The 13,591-nt window shown below is 36.1% G+C and overlaps 1 protein-coding gene across 2 annotated transcripts in view; it reads left to right on the plus strand.

The window, feature by feature from the left end:
• ERBIN (erbb2 interacting protein) overlaps positions 1 to 12,853 on the plus strand; it is a 78,707-nt gene extending 65,854 nt beyond the window's left edge. Inside the window, exons 21-26 of one of the 2 annotated variants that reach the window (XM_049768748.1) lie at positions 419 to 562; positions 3,587 to 3,703; positions 7,106 to 7,315; positions 9,221 to 9,313; positions 9,869 to 9,943; positions 12,214 to 12,853. In XM_049768748.1, the coding sequence (XP_049624705.1) occupies positions 419 to 562; positions 3,587 to 3,703; positions 7,106 to 7,315; positions 9,221 to 9,313; positions 9,869 to 9,943; positions 12,214 to 12,321 (747 nt within the window). In that variant the 3' untranslated portion in view covers positions 12,322 to 12,853. The remainder of the gene's footprint in view (positions 1 to 418; positions 563 to 3,586; positions 3,704 to 7,105; positions 7,316 to 9,220; positions 9,314 to 9,868; positions 9,944 to 12,213) is intronic. The other variant, XM_049768749.1, reaches the window with a different exon arrangement.
• Positions 12,854 to 13,591: the final 738 nt, after the last annotated feature.

The raw sequence follows: 13,591 nt of genomic DNA on the forward strand, positions 1-13,591 counted from the left end.
ATAATATAAATATATTTTGATTTAGAAATAACTACTCATTGGTAAAATTTATCTTTATAGAGAAATTCATTTATATTCCATGTAAGACTATACTATACCTCTAAAACTAGCTATAGATAAGATACCTATTTTCTGACATGTTTCTAAAATATAGTAGAATGAAGGAAAAAATAGCATAAAGTAGCTTTATGTTTGTATTTAGTTTGTACATCTAATTGTATTTATATGTAATATATGTATGTGATCATGTAAGTATATGGCAAATAATGCCATTTTCTTTCACTGGCACTAAAAAGTCAGTGTTGCATGATATTTATGAGTGGTATTGGGGCTTGTAAATATTTCTGTGTACATAACCAGTCTTGTGAATTTTGCATGCTGCACTAATCTCTGTTAAATCTGTCCCCTCTTTATTCAGAGCATGCTGTCAAGGTCCTTTAATTCCAATTTTACTGCTGTAAGCAGCTTTCACTATGGCAGCTCTAGGGATCTGCATAGCAGCCAAGGTAGTCTTGCCTTGAGTGTTGCAGACGGAAGAATTTCTGGTGGGCACATGTTCCGAGTGAGTACCCATGGTAGACTAGTAGTTTTAGTATTAGAAGAGAAAAAAACAGCCCCTATTTGAATGCTTTAACATTGTTACAGCATATATTTACTGTAGATTAGATACCGTAGTATTATCTCTTGGTTCTAAAACTTTTCTGCAAAGATAACTTAATCTTTATTCCTTAATTATATTTCTTTTGTCATAAGCTTAATATTTAGCTATTTTTTAATCTAAAAGATAATAAGAGTAACATTTTAAAAGATTATTTTCTTTGCAGTATTTAAATACTAAAATTAACCTGCTGTGAGGGGCTGGAATTGATAGTATAGCAAGTATAGTTTTTGCCTTCCAACACAACTGACCGATCCTTTGTACGATCCCCAGCATTCCATATTGTCCCATAAGGAATAATTCCTAAGTTCCTGAGTGCAGAGCTGGGAGTATGCTCTGCTTTTGGGTAGCCCCCAAAACAAACATAACCTGCTTTGGGCTGGGGAGATAACTCATGGGGCTATAGTATATATTTTGGATTCAGAAAAATACTTGAATTTGCTTTGCTTGTAGTTTATACTTTGTATTGGGTTTTTGTTTTTTTTTTTTAAATTTATTTTTGGTTTTTGGGTCACACCCGGCCATGCTCAGGGGTTAATTCTGTCTCTATGCTCAGAAATCACTCCTGGCAGACTCGGGACCATATGGGATGCCAGGATTCCAACCACCGACCTCCTGTATACAAGGCAAACGCCTTACCTTCATGCTATCTCTCCAGCTCCCAACTTTGTTTTAGGTTTGTTCCCCTAATTACTGCCAGTAGTTTAACACCTGAACACTGCCAGCTTGACTAAAAAACAAGATAAATATATTAATTAAAATTAACTTACTGGGCTGGAGTGATAGCACAGCAGTTGAGTGTTTGCCTTGCATGCGGTCAACCCAGGATGAACCCCAGTTTGATTCCCAGCATCCCATATGTTTCCCCCAAGCCTGCCAGGAGCGATTTCTGAGCGCCAAGCCAGGAGTAACCCCTGAGCATCGCCAGGTGTGACCCAAAACCCCCCAAAAATAAAATAAAATAAAATTATTTAATTTTTTGTTTTGGGAGCGATTCTCAAGGGTTGCTCTTGGCTCTGCATTCAGGAATTACTTCTGTTGGGTCTCGGAGGACTATATGGGGTTCAGGGGATTAAACTCAGGTCAGCCACGTGTAGGCCAAGTGCCTTACCTGCTATACTGTTACTCTGACCCAATTAAAATTAAAATATAACATATATATAACAAAAATAAAGTATAATTTAGGAATTCGTAATAATAATAATAATCTCTTTAGTAATTGACATTGGTAAATAAAAAAGCAGTACCTGGAACTAAGTGGCATAATCACTGGGTTTGATAAAATGATTCTGTCAAAGAGGGCCAGTGATGTGTCAGCATACATGTGAGGCCCTATTACCTGGAATGAAAAAAAGAGCAAGAGAAAATTTGGGGAAGATAAATGCTAAATCCTTTATTGCCCATATTCGAGCATAATTTTAATGGATCTTTTTAAAGAATTTTCTCTCTATAATGAAGCAATACCATGATTTCTAATTAGATGGGCTTCCTTCCTTTCCTTCCTCTCTTCCCTTTCCTACCCTTCCCTTCCGTTTCCTTCCCTTCCTTCCTCTCCGTTCCCTTCTCCACCCCTCCACTCCCCTCCCAACCCCTCCTTTCCCCTCCTCTGCAAGGTGCTTTTTATTTACACTTCCTTTTTAAGCTATGAGAGAAGAGAAAGAGAAAAGTGTTTAAGCAAGAATACAAGCAGCAAAACAAAGTTCAAAGGAGAATCAGATATTTATTTCTTCTGTAAATATTATTTCTTCTTCTTTTCCATCTGAAAAGACCCTTCTCTTAAAATACCTTTTTATCTCCTTTCTAAAGTATTATTTTAATTAGTTTCATTGTCTTTGCTGATATTGGGGGTCTTTTGCTTTTTTTACTGCCCTCTGTCCCCTCTGTTTTTATACACAGCTCATAGTCTCTCCTGCATTCCGTTTATACTAGCTGGGCCTTACCTTTTGCCTTCTGTCTTCACCACTGGTTTTATGCTAGGCTAGTATTAGTAACAATCATTTTTAATTGAACAGTTTCAAAGAGGGAAAGGCAAATGATTGATCTTCTAATGATCACTCCAGCTGAACCTATAAAATAAAGATCAGGGCTTTTACTAACTTAGTGATAATCTTTGTGATCATCTGGGATTATTGTTCTCTCCATATTATAATTATTTCTTCTGCTTATTATTCTTAATTTCACACCCTGAGAGTCTGTTGATTTTTTTTTTCATTCATGATATCCTTGTTGTTGTAAAGACTAAACTTTAATTGTAAATTTAACTTGTTTAAAGTTGTGAACTTAAATTGATTATAAACATTTTGAAAATAAATTTTCAATTGAAGAAGGAAAATATTTATTTCAAAAATACACATAATAGACCAAAACACAATGAGAAAACTGACCATTGTTCAGACAATTAACTGCACATGCTAGATCTGTTGCAGATATTGATCCTAAGATTAAATTGTGAATCCCTTTAAGTTTATAAATACTATAACGAACTAGATTTCTTACTTTTTAATCTGGAAAAGTTTGCATTATCAGTATTGCCAGTCATATACTGCTTAGAAAGCTTCATTAGTCCTGCCTATCACAGTGTTTTTCATTTTCTATTAGTTTGGAAGCCAGTTAAAGGTTCTAATAATTATTTACAGTTTTTTAAGACAAAATTGACATATAACACTGTGTTGATTCTAAGTGTATATAATAATGACTTGATACATGTGTATTATTACGGCATGATTACCATCATAAAATTATTTAACATTCATCACAGGAGTACTAATATTGATGACATTTAATCTAGCATTTTATTTGGTTCTTCATCTTTGTTTTCATTATCTAGCAATACTTTTTCCTAATCATTTTCCAAGTGCCATCATTTTGATTTCATATCTTAAAGATCATCATTTGTTATTGTTTTTTTTTTTTCTTCCTCATTTGAAGCATCCCCAGATACCCTGTCCAGGAGATTCTTGTCAAGATGATGTATTCATTTCAGGACAGCAGAACTACTCAGCTACTACACTTAGTCACAAAGATGTTCCAGACAGCATGATGAAAGTAGGTGCTCAGGAAGTAAAATAGTATCTGGAGTTTTATTATTTTATAACTTAAATATACCTTGTGCTTTAATACTGAAAAGACTTTGGTGACTTTTCCCCTTGGTTAGTAAGGACTTCATTTTTAATCATAAATTTGAAAAGGAATTTTATTTTTATACTAGAAAATTTTTCTCACACAATTTTATTGTTTTATATTTGTAGACAATCTCATACTTATTTTATCATTTGAATAAAAGTACTTTGGACATTTCTGGTAATAGGCCTATATGGAGAATTTAAAGATGAATCTGTGGGGGCCACAGTGATAGTACAACAGGGTAGGGTGTTTGCCCTGTATGTGAGTAACCCAACTTCCATTGCTGGCATCCCATATGGTCTCCCAGGCCTGCCAGAAGTAATCCCTGAGATCTGCCTGGCATGGCCCAAAAACAACAAAACAAAAAGAGATGAAGTTGTCATAAATTATCTGAGACTTACTACTATTTATTAAAATATTTAAACAAATATCACTATATAAAAGGTAAACTTTTGGGGCCAGAGCAGTGGCTCAGGGCGTAAGGCATCTGCATGCACTAGCCTAGGATGGACCTCGGTTCAATTCCTCTTCCCCCGTGTCCCATATGGTCCCCCAAGCCAGGAGCGAGTGCATTCTGAGTGCATAGCCAGGAGTAACCCCTGAGCGTCACCAGGTGTGACCGAAAAATAACAACAACAACAAAAATCAAAGGTAAACTTTTGTATAATTTAGAATAGATGGCTATAATCTTAGTATGAAAGCAACCGTATTTTCTGTCACCAGTTCAGAAAGCTAGTTTTTTACTGTTCTTTCTCAACTTCATAAGACAAATACAAATATTACTTATATTGTATGAAATTTGCGTTGTTCTTGGTAGTTGGAATTTAACCATATATTCTTAGCTGTATCTTTTTATTTTGCCTTTTTTCTTCTATTTTCTCATAATTGAGCTATTAGTTGTTTTTATAAATATTCATTTTTTGCCTTTGGTTTGCAAATGTTACGCTTTTTATTCTCAAGAATCATCCTCTAATCCTAGTTTAATAAATCAATTGAACATTTTTAACATTGCTGTAAAATGTCAGAATAACCAAGTATATCTAGGTGTTAGTAAGTCTTAGGAATGAATAAGAAGTTTGGGAATGAAGAGATAGTACAGTGGGCAAGACACTTGCTTTGCATGCAGATGACCCAAATTCAATCCCTCACACCCCAGATGTTCCCATGAATGTCACCAAGAGTGACAGCTAGGTGTGGTCCAAAAACAAACAGATCAGCAGTTACTGGAGAATTCTCCATCCAGAAAAAATAATGAATTTGCAAGTAGAAATGGAGAGGTATAAATATGGAACAGGTCAATGATATTTTTGAGTAGTGATAAAATAATAGCAGAACTATTAAAATACTCCTAAATAGATCAATTGCTTCATATCTACAGTAATCATGGTCTGGAGAGATAGTACAGCAGGTAAGGTGCTGCCTTGCATGATGCTGACGCAGAAGTTCAATTGCTAGAGCCAAATATGGTCCCCTGGGCCTGATTAGTAATTCCTAACCTGAGATCCAGGAGTAAATCCTTGAGCACCGCTGGGTGTAGCTCCCTCTCCCTCACCTCAAATAAAAAAGAGAGGTATATAGCATTTTATTCTCATTCTGAAAAACAAGGAATAAACCCAAGCACAGCCTGGGATTATTTTATGATCCTAAAATAAAAAATTAACTTAAGAAATAAAGATTTTTGGAGTATCCTCTTGGTGCCTTTTCATAACAAAAACATGAGATTATGTATTTCATACTTGAGAAGTAACTAGATAACTAGATTCTCTTTTAAAAAACTTTTTTGTTTTTTTTTTGGGGGGGGGAGTTGTTTGGTTTCGTTTTGGGGCCACACTCAGTGATGCTCAGGGGCTACTCCTGGCTATGCACTCAGAAATCGTCCTGGCTGGGGGACCATATGTGACGCTGGGGATAAAACCAAGGTTAGTCCTGGGTCAGCCATGTGCAAAGCAAATACCTATTGCTGTGCTATATCACTCTAGCCCCTTAAAAAGCTTTTTTTTTTTATATGTAAGAATCTGCACCAAATTCATTTATAGTTGTAAAACTGTTATAGACTGTTACCACAACTTTCCTGAAGTTTTCTGCTTATCTCCTTATTGCACTTAATTATATCATTATAAAATGAAACCTATGATATTTTAGGAAAACTTCATACTTAACAAGGTATAAAATATATTTTCAGAAAGTAATTTTAAAAGGATGGGAAAAGATCTAAGCACTGATCTCATACCTTATAAGTAGCAGGCTTGGGTTTGGTTACCAGCATGAAATGGTACCCTGTATATAGACATAGAGGTAGCCCCAAAACTGAAAATGATCATTTTTAAGTGTAAAATTCAAATGCAATCTATAAAATTTGAGAGCATTAAAACAAAGGGAACTCAGGGCTGGGGAGATAGGACAGTGAGAAGGGTGCTTGCCTTGCACATGGCCAGCTTGGATTAGGTTTCCGGCACCCCATATGATCCCGTAAGCATGTTAGAAGTGGACCCTGAGAGCAGAGCCCTGAGCATTTCCAGTATGGTCCCAAAACAAAGCAAAACAAAGGTACTAACAGCAAAATAATAGTTGTTTTATTAATATAGTTATGAAAAGTAAATTGGAATGCCATGGCTTCTTTGCTACTGTTTTGTGGATTATAAAATAATACAGATGCATGAAGTTCTATCAGAAAAGGCTTTGTTTTGGAGAAAAGCATCAGTAAATACATCTTTCAAATGTATGTGAGATTTATGGGGAAATAACTTTTAATGGGCTTTCTTGACTGTCTTTTTTATTTATTTATTTATTTATTTTGGTTTTTTGGGCCACACATAGTGACACTCAGGGGATACTCCTGGCTATGCACTCAGAAATCGCTCCTGGCTTGGGGGACCATATGGGACTCCCAGGATCAAACCAAGGTCCATCCTGGATCAGCCATGTGAAAGGCAAACATCCTACCACTGCGCTATCGCTCCAGCCCCTTTCTTAACATTTTGACCAGTGTAAATTTTGTGGGAAAAAAAATGATTTTGAGTGGTTGGGGCCAAAGAGAAGAGTTAAATGGGGAGGGTGCTCACCTTGTACTCACCACACACAAGTTCTATCCCTGGCATCCCTTATGGTCTCCAAGTATATCAGGAGTGATTTCTCTGTCCAGAGCCAGGAGTAACCTCTAAGCATTGCTGGGTGTAGCCCCAATTTCCTACCCTCCAAAATATTATGAGTAATACATATGTTTAAAATGTTAAGTGGTACTGCTTTTGTAATACAATAAGAAGAAATTGCCTATATTATGATAAGATAGTTTCAATTATTTAAGACACTTTATGTTTTTTTTAGATGCCTTTGAGTAATGGACAGATGGGCCAGTCTCTCAGGCCACAAGCAACATATAGTCAAATACACCACCCCCTTCCTCAGGCAGCTGTGGCAAGGCATCCCTCTAGGGAACAACTTATTGACTACTTGATGCTGAAAGTGGCCCACCAGCCTCCATATACACAGCCCCATTGTTCTCCTAGACAAGGCCATGAATTGGCAAGGCATGAGGTAAGAAAAATCAATACTTGAAATGAGCCTAAGCTTTTAATAGATCTTAGCTTATTAGTTTTATATATATATATATATCCTTATTAATATTTATTTAACAGTTTTGTTTCAATTTATCTATAAGTTGTTAAAATTTGAGAGGTAAGCATTCCATGATCGTACTCTGTTCTGATTAATCAGAATAATATATTAAGATTGATATCTAGGCATAATTCTTTTGGGGGGAATATTTAGGTTTTTTTAGACTGATATGCCAATAATCAGACCTTCTTCAAGAAAAAAATAGTATATCATTACACTTAAAGTAGAATATTATATTATACTGTTTGACACTTGGATTTTGATGTTGACTATAGCCTCCAAACTACTTTGGAAAATTAAATCTTCCATTGTCATTTGGTCATATTCTGGAAGGTATCACAAAGGGGTGGAAAACATGCTTTTTGCTTGCTCGATTCCAGGTTCTATTCCTGTCAATACATAATCCTCTGAGTACCACCTGTATGGAATTTTAAGCACTGAGATAGGAGTACTTCCAAGAGTCATCAGATGTCACTCAAAACCAAAAATCAATAGTCCCCAATCATACTTTTATATATTTGATAGTTTATTGATAAAATAGTAATAAAGTTTATTGATAAAATAATAAATTTAGATAAAAGCCTTTTTGAATTTTGGTTGAGCAAGTCTCTGGGGAAAAATATTTTATAATATTTTATAATGAAATAATATAGTTCTTGCTCTGTTGTAATATATATATATATAGGTTGGCTATAAAGATTAGCAATCTTTATTGACAATCAGTCCCAATCCCTTGAAGCATATAAATAGATTCAGGAAAAGATTAACTTCCTTGGGATCTTTTTGGTGTCTTAAGAAAACACCTAATGGGGGCTGGAGAGATAGCATGGAGGTAAGGTGTTTGCCTTGCATGCAAAAGGTCATCAGTTCGAATCCCGGCGTCCCATATGGTCCCCCGTGCCTGCCAGGAGTAATTTCTGAGCACGGAGCCAGGAATAACCCCTGAGCACTGCCGGGTGTGACCCAAAAACCACAAAAAAAAAAAAAAAAAAAAAAGAAAAGAAAAGAAAACACCTAATGGGCTAGTGCAATAGAACAGTGGGTAGTATGCAGCCAACTGGGCTCAGTCCCTGGCATCCCATTTGGTCTTTGAGCACTGAAGAAGTGATCCTTGAGTGCAGAGCCACGAGTATCTTCTAAGCATTGCTAGAATCTAACAGGGACTGTATCAGTTAGTACAGCAGAGGTTAGGTGCGTGCCTTGCACACAGCTAATCTGGGTTTAATCCCTGACACCCCATATGGTCCCTTAAGCACTGTCAGGAGTAAGCACTGAGCATCATTGGATGTGACCAAAAAAAAATCCCAAAATATAGAAAGTCAGAATTATTGGTTCATAAAGTCAGCAGTAGATTGATTGAATTAGGAGTTTTGCTCTATAACCCTAGCTAAATATGCTTTTAACTCACTAATATATTGATACAATATTCCATGTTGTAATTTCACTTCATCTGCTCAAATACTTATTTTTGTACAAACCTTATATATGTATGTTTGCTTGTACTTAATTCAGTCCGTGTTTAAAATGTAGATATAGTGTTCCTCAAATAGTTAAAAATAAAATTTGGTGGGGGGTTACTCCTGGCAGTCTCGTGGGACCAGATGCGATACCAGGAATTAAACCTGGGTCAGCCACATGGACAACAAATGCCCTACCCACTGTGCTATCGCTTCAACTTCAGAAATAGTTAATATATTTAACACAATATTGTGTTTGAAGTTACTTAAACAAATAACATCTACATGTTAATAAATACTTGTTGAAATAGAAATAAACTTTTATGAAATAGTAATTATAGTTGATTTTCTTTTCACATTAATTTAGATTCGTGTGAGAGTTGAAAAGGATCCAGAACTTGGATTTAGCATATCAGGAGGTGTTGGGGGGAGAGGAAACCCATTTCGACCTGATGATGATGTGAGTTTTGTTTATATATAGCCTTGAAATAGCCATAAAATGTTATCAGTAGCTCTAATCTAGGTTAAATTACAACTTTTAATTCTTGCTCTTTTATTCATCTGTTTGTTTGGAATATGAATAGTTTAAACGTGAAGTAAACCAGATTTAAATGTTTATTATGTTTTTACTTATGCTGTTTTCTGCGTGTCTATAGAAATAATTTAATTCCTTTAGCCAAAAATCACTATTCTAAAGGTGTATTAGAGACAAAAAACATTGTGAGGGGTTTGGAGCAGTTGTACAGGCAGGGTATTTGCCTTGCATACATCCAACCTGGGTTCAATCCCCAGCATCCCATCTGATTCCACTAGTCCCACAAAGAGTGATTCCTGAGTGCAGAGCACCCCACTTGTAGTCAAAAATCCCAAAAGCAAAACACAAAAACAAAACTACTCTTCATAGAGAGTGAAGACATATGCCAATATTCAAATATTCTAAACTGTTAAATTTTACATTTTTATTGTTATATAAGCATACTGCTTTCTAATGAATAACTCGTTGTTGTTATTAAAGGGTATATTTGTAACAAGAGTACAGCCTGAAGGACCAGCATCAAAATTACTACAACCAGGTGATAAAATTATTCAGGTAATATATATTGTTCCTTTTAAACATCTGTCATCAAAAACTATTAAAATGCCAGATAAAATAAGTATTTATGAAGTTTATATATATATATATATATATATATATATTTTTTTTTTTTTTTTTTGGTGACTCAAGATAGGTTTTTTTTTTTTGTTTTTTGTTTTTTTGGACCACACCCATTTGATGCTCAGGGGTTACTCCTGGCTAAGCACTCAGAAATTGCCCCTTGCTTGGGGGGACCATATGGGATGCCAGGGGATCAAGCGTGGTCCTTCCTTGGCTAGCATTTGCAAGGCAGACACCTTACCTCTAGCGCCACCTTGCCGGCCCCATACTCAAGATAGTTTTTATTGAAATCTACTTAAGTGCCTATCCATCAGAGAGAACATGCTTATCCAGAGTAGAAATAATTAAAGAAATAGAGATTAGTGAGATCTGTATTCAAGGAAGAAAATATGGACTTGATGAGCAGGCCTCTGAAGTTTATCTTTAGTATTTATAAGTGACTAAAGGGCCAGGGAGATGACTCAGAGAACTGAAGTTCAGACATTGCCTGTAGAAGGCTCAGTATGATCCCCAGAAACTTATGATTCCCCACACACTGCCAGCACTAACTCTTGTCCAAATGAAAACAAGAACAAATGAGGGGAAATAATACTCTTTGTGATTTACTGTTAAAATATTTAAATCAGAGGCCAGAGCTATAATGCAATGGGTAGCTTGCTTACATTGTACGTGGTCAACTAGATTCAGTCCCCAGTACCCCATATGATACCCAGAACCTACCAGAAATAATTATTGAACAACCAGGAGTAAGCCTTAACTACTATTGAGTGTAGCAAAATAATAATGATAATAAAAGAACCGGGGAGGAGCAGTGGCGCAAGCCCTAAGGCGTCAGCCTTGCTTGCGCTAGCCTAGGATGGACTTTGGTTTGATTCCCCGGCATCTCCTATGGTCCCCCAAACCAGGAGCGATTTCTGAGCCATGAGTAACCCCTAAGTATCACCAGGTGTGGCCCCAAAACCAATAAATAAATAAATAAATAAATAAATAAATAAATAAATAAATAAATAAATAAAGTAAAAGAACCTGGGATCTAAATAACTTGAGGCAGCTAAAACTATGTAGTATATAATATAGTAAAGGCCTCAATAATTGGGTCTGGAGAGATAGTATGGAGGTAGAGTGTTTGCCTTGCATGCAGAAGGTCGGTGGTTCGAATCCCGGCATCCCATATGGTCCCCCAAGCCTGCCAGGAGCCATTTCTGAGCGTAGAGCCAGGAGTAACCCCTGAGCACTGTTGGGTGTGATCCAAAACCCAAAAAAAAAAAAAATAGACATCAATAATTGTTTATACTTGAACTACTATATAAAGTGTAGTATTTCTTGATCTCTTTACCCTTGGGCAGTGGGAAGACTAGACCTGTCCTCTATTGCTCAGAAAACTTGGTAATAGGAGTCAGAGTGATATAATACAGATGTACAGTGGGTGGGACGCTTGCCTAGCATTGGCCAATCTGATTCAATTCTTGCATCCTATTTGCCTCCTCCCCCCAAACACTGCCAGGATTAATTCCTGAACACATTGAGCAACCCTTGAGGCTCACCAAGCATAGCCCAATACCCTACATTCTAAGAATCTAGCCTATCCTCCAAAAAATAAAATCCTGATTTAGTGGTTCATTTGCATGCAACACCTTGTTAACACTTAAGAATCATCTGAAAATGTGGACAAGATTCCTGGGTACCACTTTTAGCGATTATATTTTCATAAAGGAGTTTGTGGGTTTAGGGCCTGGAGAGATAGCATGGAGGTAGGGCATTTGCCTTGCATGCAGAAGGACAGTGGTTCGAATCCTGGCATCCCATATGGTCCCCCGAGCCTGTCAGGAGTGATTTCTGGGTGTAGAGCCAGGAGTAACCCCCTGAGCACTGCCGGGTGTGACCCAAAAACCAAAAAAAAAAAAAAAAAAGTGTGGGTTTAGAAGGGCTTTGGGAGTGGGAGGCTCAGGGCTTACTACTGACTCTCTGGCAGTCTTAGGGAACCATATGGGGTACGAGGGCTTAAACCTGAGTCAGGTGCATGGAAGGCAAATGTCTTACCTGCTGCACTACTGATTTTGCCTCTGGGAGTCTCTTTTAAGTAGCTAAAATAATTCTTATATCCTGCCGCATGCATGAGCTATGTGTGAAAAATATAAATGCACAAATGCAAATGAGTTACTATGGAGTGTATTTTCTAAAAGTATTTTTCTTTTTTCTTTTAGGCAAATGGTTACAGTTTTATCAATATTGAACATGGACAAGCAGTGTCCTTGCTAAAAACTTTCCAGAACACAGTTGAACTCATCATTTTACGAGAGGTTTCTTCATAAGCACTATTGATTACAATAGGGGAAGATTCATTGGAAGATACTTGCAGGGAAAATTAATATTTTGACTATTTTTATATATAAAGAAGAACTCAATTATGTTGAAATTTGTACATTAACGAAATAATGGAATTTGTGGTTAGAGGGAAAGAACCACTGTATAGTATATAGGGGAGACTGTTGAATTCATACCATATAAAATTTGTTAGGTTTTTAAACATAACAATCAAGGATACAAAAGCAAACATGTGTTTTTGTATAGAGTGTAGGTTTATTTTTGGATTTCATACACATGACTCTGCAAGGCCTAGTAGGTCTTCATTGTAGTCCAGAGACAGATGGCAGAGCTATCTCTCTCGTAGCTTTTATGCCCTTATTTTTATTCGACTGGTATTAATGTTTTTCTGCTGAAACTTTTTTTTAATGTTGGCAAGAGATTCGAAGTGTTGGCTTTTGCTATGTGCATATTGAATTGAAGCGTGAGTAGGTGAAGGTGACGCTGGTGGATTCACTTTCCAAGGCCAGATTAAAAGAGCAAAGAATGAATAAGCAACTGTTAATGTGTTTTTATTAATATAATTATGCAATAAAAATGTAATGTCTTTGTAAAGAAATTTAAAAAGACAATAATTGTGTTTTATGAACTCAACAGGATCTATTCTTGTCATAGTCATTGACAATACATTTGCTACTGGTTTCAAAATTTTTTCAATTTTCAATTTTGTAGTGACAATATTTTTAAAACTACTGTAGATGCTTACCCATGCATTTTTTTGTGCTACAGAAATCCCCTGATCTCTTTGCAAATGGCAGTACTTAAAAATCTGTTTTATGATTAGTACTCTCATTTTAATCACAATTTATCACTATTATTTTAAGCAGAAAATAAAACTAAAGTGGCCAGTTTTAATTATTGTATGCTGTACCACAAAATAAAAGATTTAGGAAAGCCACCTGATTTTTGTTTGGCCTCACATTGCCTTGGCAAAGTAAGAGAAAATAATAATGCATGGAGCTAGGATACCAAAGCAAGTTTATGAAACTGGCACAGTGATAGAGAATTGCTGTGGAGAATTGTAGAGCAAAGGGATAGGTCCATGAGACCTATCAACGTGTAATGATGTTCAAATAAGGGCTGTTCCTACAAGTTAACATTAATGTGAATTCAACGCTTCAGAGTCTTTAAAGGGTTTCTAAGTGTATTTGTGTAATAGTGTTATACCACCAACTGCCTTTGTTCTTCTTTAGTGTAACGAATATTTGATAGTTTATT

This window comes from Suncus etruscus, chromosome 2, assembly GCF_024139225.1.
Source record: "Suncus etruscus isolate mSunEtr1 chromosome 2, mSunEtr1.pri.cur, whole genome shotgun sequence".
NCBI classification, from domain to species: domain Eukaryota; kingdom Metazoa; phylum Chordata; class Mammalia; order Eulipotyphla; family Soricidae; genus Suncus; species Suncus etruscus.